The following is a 13,840-nucleotide window of genomic DNA, read 5'->3' as shown; positions in this document are numbered from 1 at the left end:
CACTTTGTAGTTTGTTGCAGTTTTGACGAGAAAAAAAGGTTTGTTTGTAAATTGGAGCTAAACAAATTTGCTCCTTAAGATTACAAAAAAGGGGTTTGATTTGATACCTTAAAAAGATTGAAAGAATCCAAAATTTAAAAAATTTTGGGGCTTTGCCCCCGAATACTAGGTCATAATTGTTTTTAATATATAATACATTGTACATGTGTAATTTGTGCATTTTTTCATCATTATATATTCAAAATTATTGTGTGAAATCCATTCTTACAATAGCAAAATAAAAGTGATTGGGATGTATTAAATTGTTGTTTTGTTTTAATCTGTTAATACTTAATATATAGCCCGAGTTTCCTCTGGCTCTGACACCATGTCTGGTGCCTGGTTTACTTGCCGTACCATAAATTGGGCGAAAGTAGTGAAGAATGTACTCATGGTTTTGGTTATGTTTGGCTTGAACAAGGAGTTGGAGATATTGATAATGTTTTATCATTATTCCAATCAAGGGTACGAGACATATTTATACTGGCATATAGAGAGATTGTAGACTTGCCACGAGCCAGATGTTATATACTAATATCTCAAATAAATTTGGTTACAAGTGATATCTTGATATTGTTTATACTTTAAAAAAAAGAAAAAAGTTTCGGGTATCTTCTTATAGATAAAATATAGAAGCGGAAAGATGGCATCGCCCGATTCCAATGCTTCCGGAAATGCGTTATTATAACTTTTGTATTCAAATTGAAAACGAAATATCATTTTCTTTTACTCAGAAATTAGGTCATTTTTTTTTTATAGGAAATAGTATGTTAGACGTAATAACTATGTTTAAATTTGTAGATCTTATGTCATCAGAGAACTGTATCACTATTCAAAACCTGGCTATGTATATTTACAAAGCAAATTAATTTTGAAATGAAATCCTGTTTAACAACAGAGACATGTGAAATTACATGTACCGGTATATTATCCTTCGCTTACTTTATGGAAATACTGTTTTTCATGCTTAATCTTTCATTGATCAGTTTATCGATTATTGTTGGGGTCAAGTCAAGGTATTGTAATTGGCAGTAGCTTGATATTCATACAGTTTTCACAGATCTTTGGATCCAGCATTAGTTCTCTTTGATATTTTTGCAAATCAATGAAGATGTTCAAACTCAGACTTTTTTATTACATTGTCAAATAATTCAGTGTATGACAATAAATTGTATTTTACAATGATGCAACTTGCAATTGATTACGTTGTTGTACTAGATCTAGTCTATTATCTTATTATTGGTTAGAATCACGTCATTTAAAATGGTTAAATATACTGTTTGGTGATAATTATTATATATTATACTTGTTCATTATTAATAAAACTAGCTCATTATTGTTGAACTAATAAAGTTACAACCTGGTATATATGCTTTTCTTGCAGGCAATATTTAGTCTAGATTTATTAATTAGGCCTATCATGCAACCACAACGACGTAATATAATGTGTTTCCTTCTCACCCGGTCCCATCCCCTCCAAAACGTCACCAGTATACAAAATACCTGATTCAAGACTCAGATGATGGTGATCACAATGAAAAAACTTCCAATTGTTTTAATTTTTAAATCTTTAATTTGGGGGGTCCAGTAATTTAGTGAAAATGCGGGCGCCGTAGGCGCGAGTCGATTTTTTTTTTTTTATGCGAGGGGTCTTGGTTGCAGGGGGGGCGAAGCCCCACGGCGGAAAATGAATATAGCAAATGCAATCATTCGGGATCTTTTTCTAGAGAGTACGTTGCACAAATTCGTTTTAATTGAGTAATCAATAATAAAACAATGACCGTTTTGGTGAGCATCGAACCAAATCTCCTGAAAATATGCACCACTATGGAGACAGTCGGAACCCCTCGTAATTTTCTCCGTTCGCTGACGGAGGCGAGCAATCGGAACCCCTCGTCATTTTCTACGTTCGCAGACGGCGAGGTGTTCCGATCGGGAGAGTCCCGATAGCCATAATTCCGAATGGAAAACCGCGCCATGTTTCAAAAAGTTACATAATCAGCTGATGGCACGCGGATCGTTGAACAGAGGGCAGGTAATTATAGCATCAGCATGGATTGAGCTACCAAACATGATCAGATTAGTCTTTATGTATACGAAGTTGATAGGGGCATATTAATTTAGATATTCCATTGCTCATGAACATAGAATTTGAACCGAAACCTCATCTGTTTACATGTGTTTACAAGGCGAGTTCGAATTCCCGACCACCTTCCTCAGCTGTTCCTCATTGAAGCTGTTTTTGGCCGTTTCTTTCGTCATTTCTAGATGAACATTTTTCACATTTACCCGATGTACAATTATATAGTAAAACATTTTAAAATTTTGTTATGAAAATTAACGAACAAAGAAGAACGTGATATTTAAATTTGTCTAGATCAGTTGATTAAGGGCGGTCTCCGGTGCATGAAAATAATTTTAATCTAGCTATATCACAAATCTCTAAATCAAGTGTACATAACATATATAGCACAGTATCACGCACACGAGTACCAAACAATGATATATTTTAGCTTCTACAAAGAACTCTTAGATTTATCTGCCAATTGAACACTAATTTTTATTTTAATCCAACCAAAGGTTTCATATATTTATCAAATTATGAACATGCTTAAAAATCTGAACAAATGATTTGGATTAGTGTTCATGCACTAATGTAAAGTAGGATTGTGCAGTGTGTATATGAAGTTCAATTATTGATTTAATGTGAAGCCTATATAGCTGCAAGTACACTAAAAAATTCATACTGTTTAATTACATACACGTGCACGTTATAATCACAAGCATTTTGATAATTGATAATGAAATATCTTGATGAAATTTCATAATACCTATACAAGTTTAATTTTTAATATTGAGACCTCTAACTGGCCCAATTTTATTGTAATTTCAGAAGTCGAATCACCATTTTTCTGAAAATTGCAGGGTCAAGATCTAGACATGTCACACCTCATGTTTGGGAGCCAAAAACATATTATATATACATGTATATATATATATATGTCAAGTAGTAATAACGACAGTACAGACAAGTAAATTGTCGAATTTTCGAGGCAATCTGCCCATTTATCAAGACACAGGTAAATTACATACGATCACATATAGACATAGATCATGGAACAGTTACACAAATATAGTAGGCATTAACAACAAAAAATATCGTAATGTTGTAAAAATGATCCCCCTCGGCCGATACTTAATTCGCCGAGGGCCTATTATGATTAATAAGGAAACATCTTTGGTGGTGTACAGATGCTAAAAGTAAATGAATGAATAAATAAATAAATAATATAACTTAAAGGTTTAACAGAAAAGCAGCGCGTGTTATGTCATGAATGTTTTTGTTATTGTTTTTTTTCTCGATATGTACATTTCGTCCCGCGAAACTCGGCCTATGTCTATATGTGATCGTATGTAATTTACCTGTGTCTTGATAAAGGGGCAGATTGCCTCGAAAATTCGACAATTTACTTGTCTGTACTGTCGTTATTACTACTTGACATGTATCTATTTCTAGTAATACGCATCCAACATTTGTTTGTTAGGATCCAGTACCTATATTGGTTTATACCGTCGTTATTACTTACTAGACCCCATGTATATATATATATATATTTAGATGGATGCTCTGAATTCATTACTACAAATTAACCTTTGAAGCAATTAGTTATAGTTTAGAATGTTTTCTATGCATGCCATCAAATGCTTTAACAAAATCATTTTGCTATGTATTATGATGCTTCAACAAAATCATTTTGCTATGTATTATGTCAGATTTTTTTCTTTTTGATATACACTTAGGTTAAATAAAATGGCAAAGAAGTCAATCCACTGGTTTAGGAAAGGTCTCCGTATCCATGACAACCCGTCTTTGGTTGCAGCATGTGAAAATGCAGCTGACATTAAACCAATCTTCATCCTTGATCCTTGGTTCCAGAAGAATGGCAATGTTGGCATCAACAGATGGAGATTTCTCCTGCAAAGTTTGCAGGACCTGGATTCGAATCTGAGGAAAATTAACTCACGGTATAAATAATTACAAAAATGAGTACCATGTAATGTACCAGGTATATTTAGGAAGAAGGAAATGTAAGAAAAAATGAAGGTAGCAACTAGTTTGATTGCAACTGTAGGAATTGTTTTGGTTTAATTTTCAGGTTCAGATGCTGGTCATCATCATTGTGCTGGAATACAAGAACATAATTTCACCATAACCTTAGCTAATTATAATTATCTAACATATTAAGCACTTGGGTGAAATTGAGGAAGGTCTTAATTCTTCAATACATGTATATATTATGTAATTTACTCTGACAGCTTTAATGTTATTGCACTGTTAAATGTAAATGGTAGAAAAAATGATCTCTAAAATTAGTTCAATCTTATTCAATGTTTATTTTAATCTTTTAACTAAACTTTTAAGCTTGTCTTTGTTTTCGTAACATTAAAATTATGTCAAAATTTTGAAAAATTGTTCAATAACAATAGACAATACAGCCTGTAATAATGAAATAATGTGAGAATCAATTCTGTAGTTCTATAACAGCAATTAAAACTGTAAACCTACCCACTAAAACAGGGAATCCCTATAATGCGGTACTCCACTCCATATGTAAATGAGCCAAGGAAAATATGAAGTGCACGCATGCACAAACCAGTTTATTTTGAAGAACGGCAGACTGGTGATCAAAGCCAGGCATCAGAATCCCACTCGATCAGATGTACTGGTTGTTGCCTCAAAGGTAAAGAAAAGGATTAGGTAAAATCACGTCATCTACGACATGCAGAAACTATACAAGTCTCTTGGACAAAAAATACAGAAAGGTTAAATTAGTAGTGTGAATCTAATTCTTGGCGTTTGATAAACAAATCCAATTTAATCCATGTCTTTCTGTTTATCATCCAGGGCTCAACTTTTGCAAGTCTAGGGTTGGTTTACCTTCTATTTTTAAATATTTATTACATACATGTACTTTTCTTAATAATTCTTGACGTTACTGAGCAGATTTGGCAGAAATCAAATGAAGGTTAACTCATAAGAGCCATCCAGTTTAACTCAATAAAGTTTTATATTTATAACCAAAAACAAAGAGAGGCTTAAAGTAAAACATTTAAATAAAACATCTGAATCCCATCGGAAAATGCTAGGAATTCAAGTTTAAGAACAGTTTTGTAATTGAGACTATATCTAATAATGAAATATGAATATGCAGTACAAATGTACATTTCCAGTTCCTTTAATTATATTTATATATATGATATGAATTATCAGCTCATTTGAAAAGGAGGATTGTGACGTCAAAGTAAGCCAGGTAGCATGCATGCATGTAGCCTTATAATTAAGTCTTTGTGTGAAAAGTAACTTGGTGATTTGTGAGTTTAAGCTAGTGTAAAGCATGTTTGAGAAAAGATTTTTGCATTTCAGTTTGTTTGTCATCAAAGGGAAGCCACAAGAAGTACTAGCCAATCTGTTTAAGAAATGGAATATTACAACTCTTACTTATGAAGTGGACACAGAACCTTACGCGAAGCTACGAGATGCAGATGTTGATGACCTTGCTAGAGAATGTGGGGTTGAAGTCATCAAATGTGTGTCCCATACCTTATACGACACAAAAAGGTAAACATATACCGGTAACCATGTCAGACTGAGCAGGCTTCACACACAGGAATATATTATCATGTACATACACCCTCTTATTAACAGACAACCATGTAAAAATGCACCTAATTTTTGCCAATTTGTCCATAATTTGGAAAAAGGAATACTTTGTTTGTTTAGATTATCGGTCTTCTTTTGTTTCTAAATACAATTAATCAAACAGTCATTAGATTTAATAAATGAATGAAAACTTAATAAGATATGATATACATTGTATATGTGTACTTTTAACACCAAAAAATAACTTATGGGAGATTAATTTAAAATATATTGGGTATAGTGACGCCCTAAACATTGTATATATGTCTAATAATATTTGTGTTTGAACTTTCTTTGCTTCTGCTTGTGTTTGCATTTTAGAATTGTGGATAAAAATGGTGGATCAACTCCTCTGACGTACAAGAGACTACAGACTGTTGTGTCCATGCTGGGACCCCCTCCAAAACCTGTACCAGAACCTTCTAGTAAGTGACCTGTATATCAGATATCTATCCCAGGGGTCACCTTCAAAACCTGTACCAGGACCTTCTAGTAAGTGACCTTAACTGTACAACAGATCTCTACCCACATCAAAATGTGTGCCAGGACCCTCTTGTAAGTTCTTCTTGTAGAGTATAATATATTACTGGTGATATACATGTATAGGTGTTTGGAATTCAGTTTCAATAATGATTGATATCATCAAAGCTTGAAATCACACCATTGTATACATTTTTTTTCTTTTTACCCACAGAATGTGTGACTTCAGTATCTCCGAATCATGACCAGAATTATGGGATCCCAACGCTCGAGGATCTCGATAAAGATCTCACGGATTGTGGGCCATGCCTTTTCCCTGGGGGTGAAACTGAGGCTTTGAACAGACTTGATAGAATGATGAAGAAAACTGTTAGCATCAATTTGTTTAATCATAGAAAAAAGGACTGACATTGAAATCAATTTAGAAAAACACTGGAATCTATTTTGTGACAATTTTGCAAATACATGTATGTTTGTGTTCAGTTCCAAGTAGATTTTATCACCATTTGATTTCATTACTTTCATATGCTTACAAAGTAATGTTATACATATTTTGATTTGATGTTTTGAAATATAAATTGTCATTGTTACAATAGAGATATTATTGATTATTTAAGAGAACAGTATAAAGCTACCAGAGTTTGAAATTAATTTGTGAAATAGCTGTAATATTCCAAACCCACAAATCACATGGTCAGGTCAGCTCTCAGGGATATCATACAATACATTTTTGTTTACCAAGGGTCTTAATACAATGCCCTCCTTTTGTTGTGAAGAGGAAGGTACTAGGTCATAAAAATTGCCAAGCGTAGGTGGAATAGAAACATCTTTATGATATAATTGTCAAGATTTACATGAATTTTCTCTGTGACAAATTGTTCGAGATATTTCCAATAGTGCGTCCATATTGTGTTGAACAATCTAATTACTTTTTATTTCTACAATAATAAAAGAACAAATATTTTCTTTATCATTAAATTTCTTTAAAGAATTGGGTGTGTACTTTTGAGAAGCCAAAGACTGAACCGAACTCCCTTCAGCCAAGCACAACGGTCCTCAGCCCGTATTTGAAGTTTGGATGCCTATCACCTAGAACCATGTATTACAGACTGGTGGACATTTATAAACATAACAAGGTATGTGGAAACTCAAGTACAAAGTTATCAAACCTGGCCTATAAGACAAGCATTGAAAATTAAAAGGTAATACAATGAATAGAATCAAACACTTGAGCTCACCAAATATTGATTTCATTAATCCTGTTTTAATGATATAACACATGTCAATTTTTTCATATAAAATTTTAATTTTAAAAAATGTTATGAAAAAAAAAAAAAAAAAATTGGAATTTGTGTTGGATCCTATATTAAAATTCTGTTAATGATTCTGAAAAAAATGTTTTCAGGTTTATTTTTTGTATGGAGCTCTTTTTGTAGGATACTGATTTATAGAACCTACCTGGCAACTAGAGTGAATGAAAAATGATAGCATATTACATTAACGAAATGTAAGAACAGACATAACATTAACGAAATGTAAGAACAGACACTACAAGGTAAGAAGGTCAGAGGTGATACAGACTTGTCTTTGTTATAGAAACACACAGCGCCCCCAGTATCACTTGATGGTCAGTTGCTCTGGCGTGAATTTTTCTACACAGTTGGGATCGGTCACCCCAAATTTTGACCAGATGGTTGACAACCCCATTTGTATACAGATCCCCTGGGATTCTAATGAGGAGTTCTTGGATGCATGGAAACAGGTGATAATTCAACACTTCACACATTTTTGTTTTCGTCCCATCATACTATTCAAAGTTGCACTTTCAAAATATCGCTTAAGATTTTACTACTGTTTTCTTATTCAATTTTTAATCTCATTCCTTTCTTGAAAAGTTCTCATTGAGTCTGGTCAATATATTCTGGGTATGTGTTATAATTCTATCCAGGTAAACTAAGGGGGGAGGGGGTGTCGCGACACTTTAACACTAGTCATCCACCTCTGGGTTGCGAGTTCGAAACCCATGCGGGGCAGTTGGCTGGTACCATACCTGTATTGTTTCCCGCATTTGACTGGAGACTCCCGAATATTCAATGCAGATATCAAATTCTATTAAATTCTCCAGTTTTTACCTGCTTGACCCAATTGGCATCCATTAACCAGAGACTTTGGGTCATTGTCAGACCCAGCAAAATTTAATTTGATGTAGGAATTTTGCATGATGTGCATCAGTTTGACACTTCAAATTCTGACTAATGCTAGTGCTGTATATAAGTCTTAAACTTGTCCAATATAGACTCAACAAAGGGCATATAAGCTATGGTCAGCAACACTAATTGACCCCTAGGGGTTAATTAAAAGTCTTGGTTACAAACCAAGACTGTCCCCAAATTGGGTCTCAGGTGAAGTTTAAAATAATCAACATACCTGTAGTGAAACAGCTACAGAGATTTTCCCAAAGAAGTTATACAAACCCAAAACTAGCCATATTTGCTAACAAATCACTATATTTTTTTATTGATTTAAAAATGTTGGCAAAGAACTGCAGTCAGACTTTCAAACAAAATTGGCACCGTGCTATTGGCGGTGGCCATGATTGTTGTGATGCACATTCTAAAAATGGATCTGGAATCTGGAAATGGACAATTTTTTCAGGATATTTTTTTCTCTCTTCTGATTTTAGACAATTGTTTTCGGGGAAATAGTATAATTAAAAAAAGAAGAGCCTTCGATTTCTATGTTTAGATTATTAAAAAAATAGTTATTATTGATTCAATATATGGAAACATTTGAAAGTAAATTCAATTGAACTAATGTTTTTGAACATGCATACATTTTATCTTATTCAAGGTTGGCTTGGTAGGGGGCAATATCAAAACAATATTAATTGATGTGATGATTTTAATAACTCAGCATGAGATGATGATTGTGATAACATTTTTTCCAGGGAAGAACAGGATTTCCATTTATTGATGCCATTATGACTCAGCTAAAACAGGAAGGCTGGATTCATCACCTGGCCAGACACGCAGTGGCATGCTTCCTTACCAGGGGCGATCTGTACATCAGCTGGGAGGAGGGCAAAAAGGTATGAAGGATGGAAAGGAAATTAATCAGTAGACTTAAGTAATATATTCCTGGAACCAAGCAAATGTTAAAAATGTCAAAACTTGATCATCATTGCTGTACATCAACAGATATTCTTTCAAATATACATGTACATGTCAACTTGCACCATAATGGGGAAAAAACCCACAAGACTCTGCTCTGTTATTTGTATCACAAACAACAATGTAGATAATTGTGGGTTTCTAACGGGGAACCTACACAAGACAAGGATTGATTGTCATATTCATTAACACAAGCCTTGACACTAAGGGAGATAACTTTATGAGAATTCAATGAGTTCTAAGTTTCATCCTCTTTGCACATCTACATATAAACAGTGTTTTACAATCCTAATATACTGAAGCTTCAGCATTGAATGGGTGCTTAGTTCATTGCCTGATTCTGGCCGAATTTGGTGTTCCAGACATTTTTGCCTCTAGATGCTAAGGCTTCCTGATAAAATTGTGTTGCTACACATGATAGAGATACACTCGTTCACAATATCAAGTTACAATAAAAGCAAACATTGGTGTAGGAGAAATTGCTTTCTTGGTCAGAAATTCAAAATGTCATGAGCCATATGTAAAAGTAACATGTTCCAATAACAACTTTCCTTTGTGTACACTTACAGTCAAACCTGCTCTAACGGCCACCTTGAATAAGCAGCCACCTCCGTTAAGCGGCCAGTCTGTGGTCCGCCCGATAGAAAACACTATATAATGTACCTTAAATAAGTGGTTACCTGTCTAACGCGGCCAACGGCCACAAAAATCTGCGCCAAGTCATTGTATCATCCTGTATTAAGCGGCCATTTTGTCAAAAAGTAGACATTCACGATGGTAACATGACCAGTTATTTTAATCAAATTCATCAAAACTTTGATCTCTGTTGGTTTTCATTTCAAAATACACTACTCGTGGTATATTGTTATCAATATCAATAAGTGAATTATAATATGATAAATTCAATAGACTGTTGAAAAAGAATTAGGCAACAGGCCGTTTCTGGCCACCCTGGTTTAAGCAGCAACCTGTCTTAAACAGCCAATATTTGTCGGTCCCTTGGGTGGCCGCTTAATACAGGTTTGACTGTACATACTTTGTAATCATGATGTTAGTATTTTCACAGTGTCAAATTAATTACAAGGAAATCATAGTAAAGGAAGTGTATCCACCTTTTATGCATGTCACTAAAGTTCCTCCGACATATCCCCACTAAGTTGTTACTGGAGCCATGTCTAGTAGTACTATTAACTCCTTTATATGAAATATTTGCAATTAGATATAAGCTAAAGCTGGACAAAGTCAAACTATTGTCAGTTTACCAAAAAAAATTAACTTTTATTGTTTACCCCACCAGGTGTTTGAGGAATACCTTCTTGATGCTGACTGGAGTCTCAATGCAGCCAACTGGATGTGGCTGTCTGCTTCCAGCTTCTTCTACCAGTACTTCAGGGTCTATAGTCCAATTGCGTTCGGCAAAAAAACAGATAAAGATGGCAGCTACATCAGGTATGGACACAGAAGTGGAAGGAGAAAGTTTAGTAAATTTGGCTGAAATGTGATGAACTATTCAGGATAAGTAGACTCTCAAAGAATAACACCCAAATTTCCACCATTTTCGTTTGGTCAATAGGATAGCCACACTCCCATACATAATCGATTCCCAGGATCCATTGGCCAACGATAATTTATTATAATAGCAATCTAGGACTTGCCATATTGAGTTAATGACCAAATCCCCTAGGCACAACCTAGTATGTATAGGATGAATGTATTTATGTCTTCATGTCTATTAATTTTAAGTATTTGCCACCTTACTTGTACCAATGCTATTTTCCAGGAACCAAATCCCCTGGGACAAGGTCAGACCTGAACTTAGTAGCATGAATATTTTGTTAATGCCTTCAAAGTTCAATGTAGTTGAAAATCTAGGTTTTAGTTTAATTTCAGTTGCTTCCAGGTTATAACAGAAATTCCCAATCCTTAGGGACAAAGAAGGACTCCATACATTACTTAATAATGCTGTCGAGAAAATTCAGCTGTAATCACTGTACTGATACTAAAGGAATACAATGGAGTGTTCAGCCATCCAAGTGCTAACAACATATTTGACATTGCTTTGTTTCAGTACATAGATAGACACTCCACCTCATAGCCACTAAAGCTAATTATTGGACTATGCAGCTGAAATGCCCACATACATGACCTGTCAAATTAGTGTTCAAACAATTATATAAATATGAAGTAAATTGTTTGCAGAAAGTATGTGCCTGTGCTGAAGAACATGCCGACCCAGTACATCTATGAGCCATGGACAGCTCCAATGAAGGTACAGGAAAAGGCTGGGTGTGTTATTGGTAGAGACTACCCTAAACCTATAGTAGAACATGACAAGATCCGTCCAATCAACATACAGCGTATGGCCAAGGCATACAAAAACAGGCCAGATAAGGCAGACAAATCTCCAGGTAATGATTACCATTGGTGACCCCAAATGAAGACAAATCTCCAGGTAAAGATGCCATTGGTGACCTCAAATAAGACAAATCTCCAGGTAATGTTACCATAGCTGACCATAAATAAGACAAATCTCCAGGTAATGTTACCATAGCTGACCATAATGAAGACAAATCTCCAGGTAATGTTACCATTGGTGACCATCAAATAAGACAAATCTCCAGGTAATGTTACCATTGGTGACCATAAATAAGACAAATCTCCAGGTAATGTTACCATTGGTGACCATAAATAAGACAAATCTCCAGGTAATGTTACCATTGGTGACCATAATGAAGACAAATCTCCAGGTAATGTTACCATAGGTGACCATAAATAAGACAAATCTCCAGGTAATGTTACCATTGGTGACCTCAAATAAGACAAACATCCAGGTAATGTTACCATTGGTGACCTCAAATAAGACAAATCTCCAGGTAATGTTACCATAGGTGACCATAAATAAGACAAATCTCCAGGTAATGTTACCATAGGTGACCATAAATAAGACAAATCTCCAGGTAATGTTACCATTGGTGACCTCAAATAAGACAAACATCCAGGTAATGTTACCATAGGTGACCATAAATAAGACAAATCTCCAGGTAATGTTACCATAGGTGACCATAAATAAGACAAATCTCCAGGTAATGTTACCATTGGTGACCCCAAATAAGACAAACATCCAGGTAATGTTACCATAGGTGACCATAAATAAGACAAATCTCCAGGTAATGTTACATTGGTGACCCCAAATAAGACAAATCTCCAGGTAATGTTACCATTGGTGACCTCAAATTAGACAAATCTCCAGGTAATGTTACCATAGGTGACCATAAATAAGCTCTGGCCCCAACTATTTGGTAAATGTCCTTGGAATCAGGAATTGCAATGGCTAAGCATTAAGTTATTGCCCAGTCAGAACTAGAATTGTGATGAGAGGGTACCTTACTTATCTACTGTACACTGGCGTTACATCATAAAACTAGCCACCTTAAGTCAAGTGACACTGCCCAGGTTAGATCGTGGGTCACTAGTGTAGCATTTACTCATAATACGGATTAGTATAGCCCTTAAATAATGTGCATACAATGTTTTCAGTATACATGAATGCAAGGGAAAACTTAAGGCATTATATACAACTTGTTTTCTTATAGATCTTGGGTCCTAAATCACTTTCAAATTCTCATTTCTTTTTCATGTTATCTTTTAGGAAAAGGTCAAAAGAGAAAACTAGAACAGAACAGCCCTAAACCAAAGAAGAGCAAAACAACTAGCAAAAATTCTAAGATCACAGACTTTGTTAAAGGTGGAAAGTGAACCACGAGATACTAGAATGATATGATGTCAGAAATAGTCCACAAGGCAACGAGTGAATTATATGGTGTTGGAAATAGTCCATGAAGCCACGACTGAATTATATGGTGTCAGAAATAGTCCACAAGGCAACGAGTGAATTATATGGTGTCGGAAATAGTCCATGAAGCCACGACTGAATTATATGGTGTCAGAAATAGTCCACAAGGCAACGAGTGAATTATATGGTGTCGGAAATAGTCCATGAAGCCACGACTGAATTATATGGTGTCAGAAATAGTCCACAAGGCAACAAGTGAATGATATGGTGTCATATAATCCTTGAGGCCATGACTGAATTATGTGGTGTCAGAAATAGTCCATGAGGCCACGACTGAATTAAATGGTGTCTGGAAAAGGGTGAAAGAGGCAATGTCTGAATAACATTTGATACCAGAAATGGTACCTAAATTATAAGAGGCAAGGACTGAATTATACACACATGAGGCAAGAACTGAATTTCGTGGTGTCAAAAATGCCAAATTAGGCAAGGACTGAACCGAGGGTTTCAGAAGTTGTAAAACAGCCCAGAACCAAACTATTGATCTACATGTAAAGAATACTACTAATCTGTAAAGGTGTCTGTTAAGTCTTTTTTTATTCTAATTAAATTAGATTAGAAAAAATATTTTGTCTTATTTTATTTTAGTCAGTTAAC

The 13,840-nt window shown here is 34.8% G+C and overlaps 1 protein-coding gene across 1 annotated transcript; it reads left to right on the top strand.

Annotated features, from left to right (window-relative positions):
* The first annotated feature begins 1,942 nt into the window (after positions 1-1,942).
* LOC117336250 (cryptochrome-1-like) lies at positions 1,943-13,810 on the top strand. The gene is given in 12 exon segments (XM_033896724.1): positions 1,943-2,074; positions 3,841-4,065; positions 5,465-5,659; positions 6,062-6,165; positions 6,435-6,589; positions 7,210-7,356; positions 7,817-7,900; positions 7,902-7,982; positions 9,168-9,308; positions 10,688-10,839; positions 11,590-11,798; positions 13,040-13,810. Coding segments are annotated over 11 exon segments (1,590 nt in total). The 5' UTR covers positions 1,943-2,074; positions 3,841-3,850; the 3' UTR covers positions 13,147-13,810.
* The last annotated feature ends 30 nt before the right edge of the window (positions 13,811-13,840 follow it).

The sequence above is a fragment of the Pecten maximus genome, chromosome 10 (genome assembly GCF_902652985.1).
Source record: "Pecten maximus chromosome 10, xPecMax1.1, whole genome shotgun sequence".
Lineage (NCBI taxonomy): Eukaryota > Metazoa > Mollusca > Bivalvia > Pectinida > Pectinidae > Pecten > Pecten maximus.
This window is presented reverse-complemented; position numbering and strand designations above follow the sequence as displayed.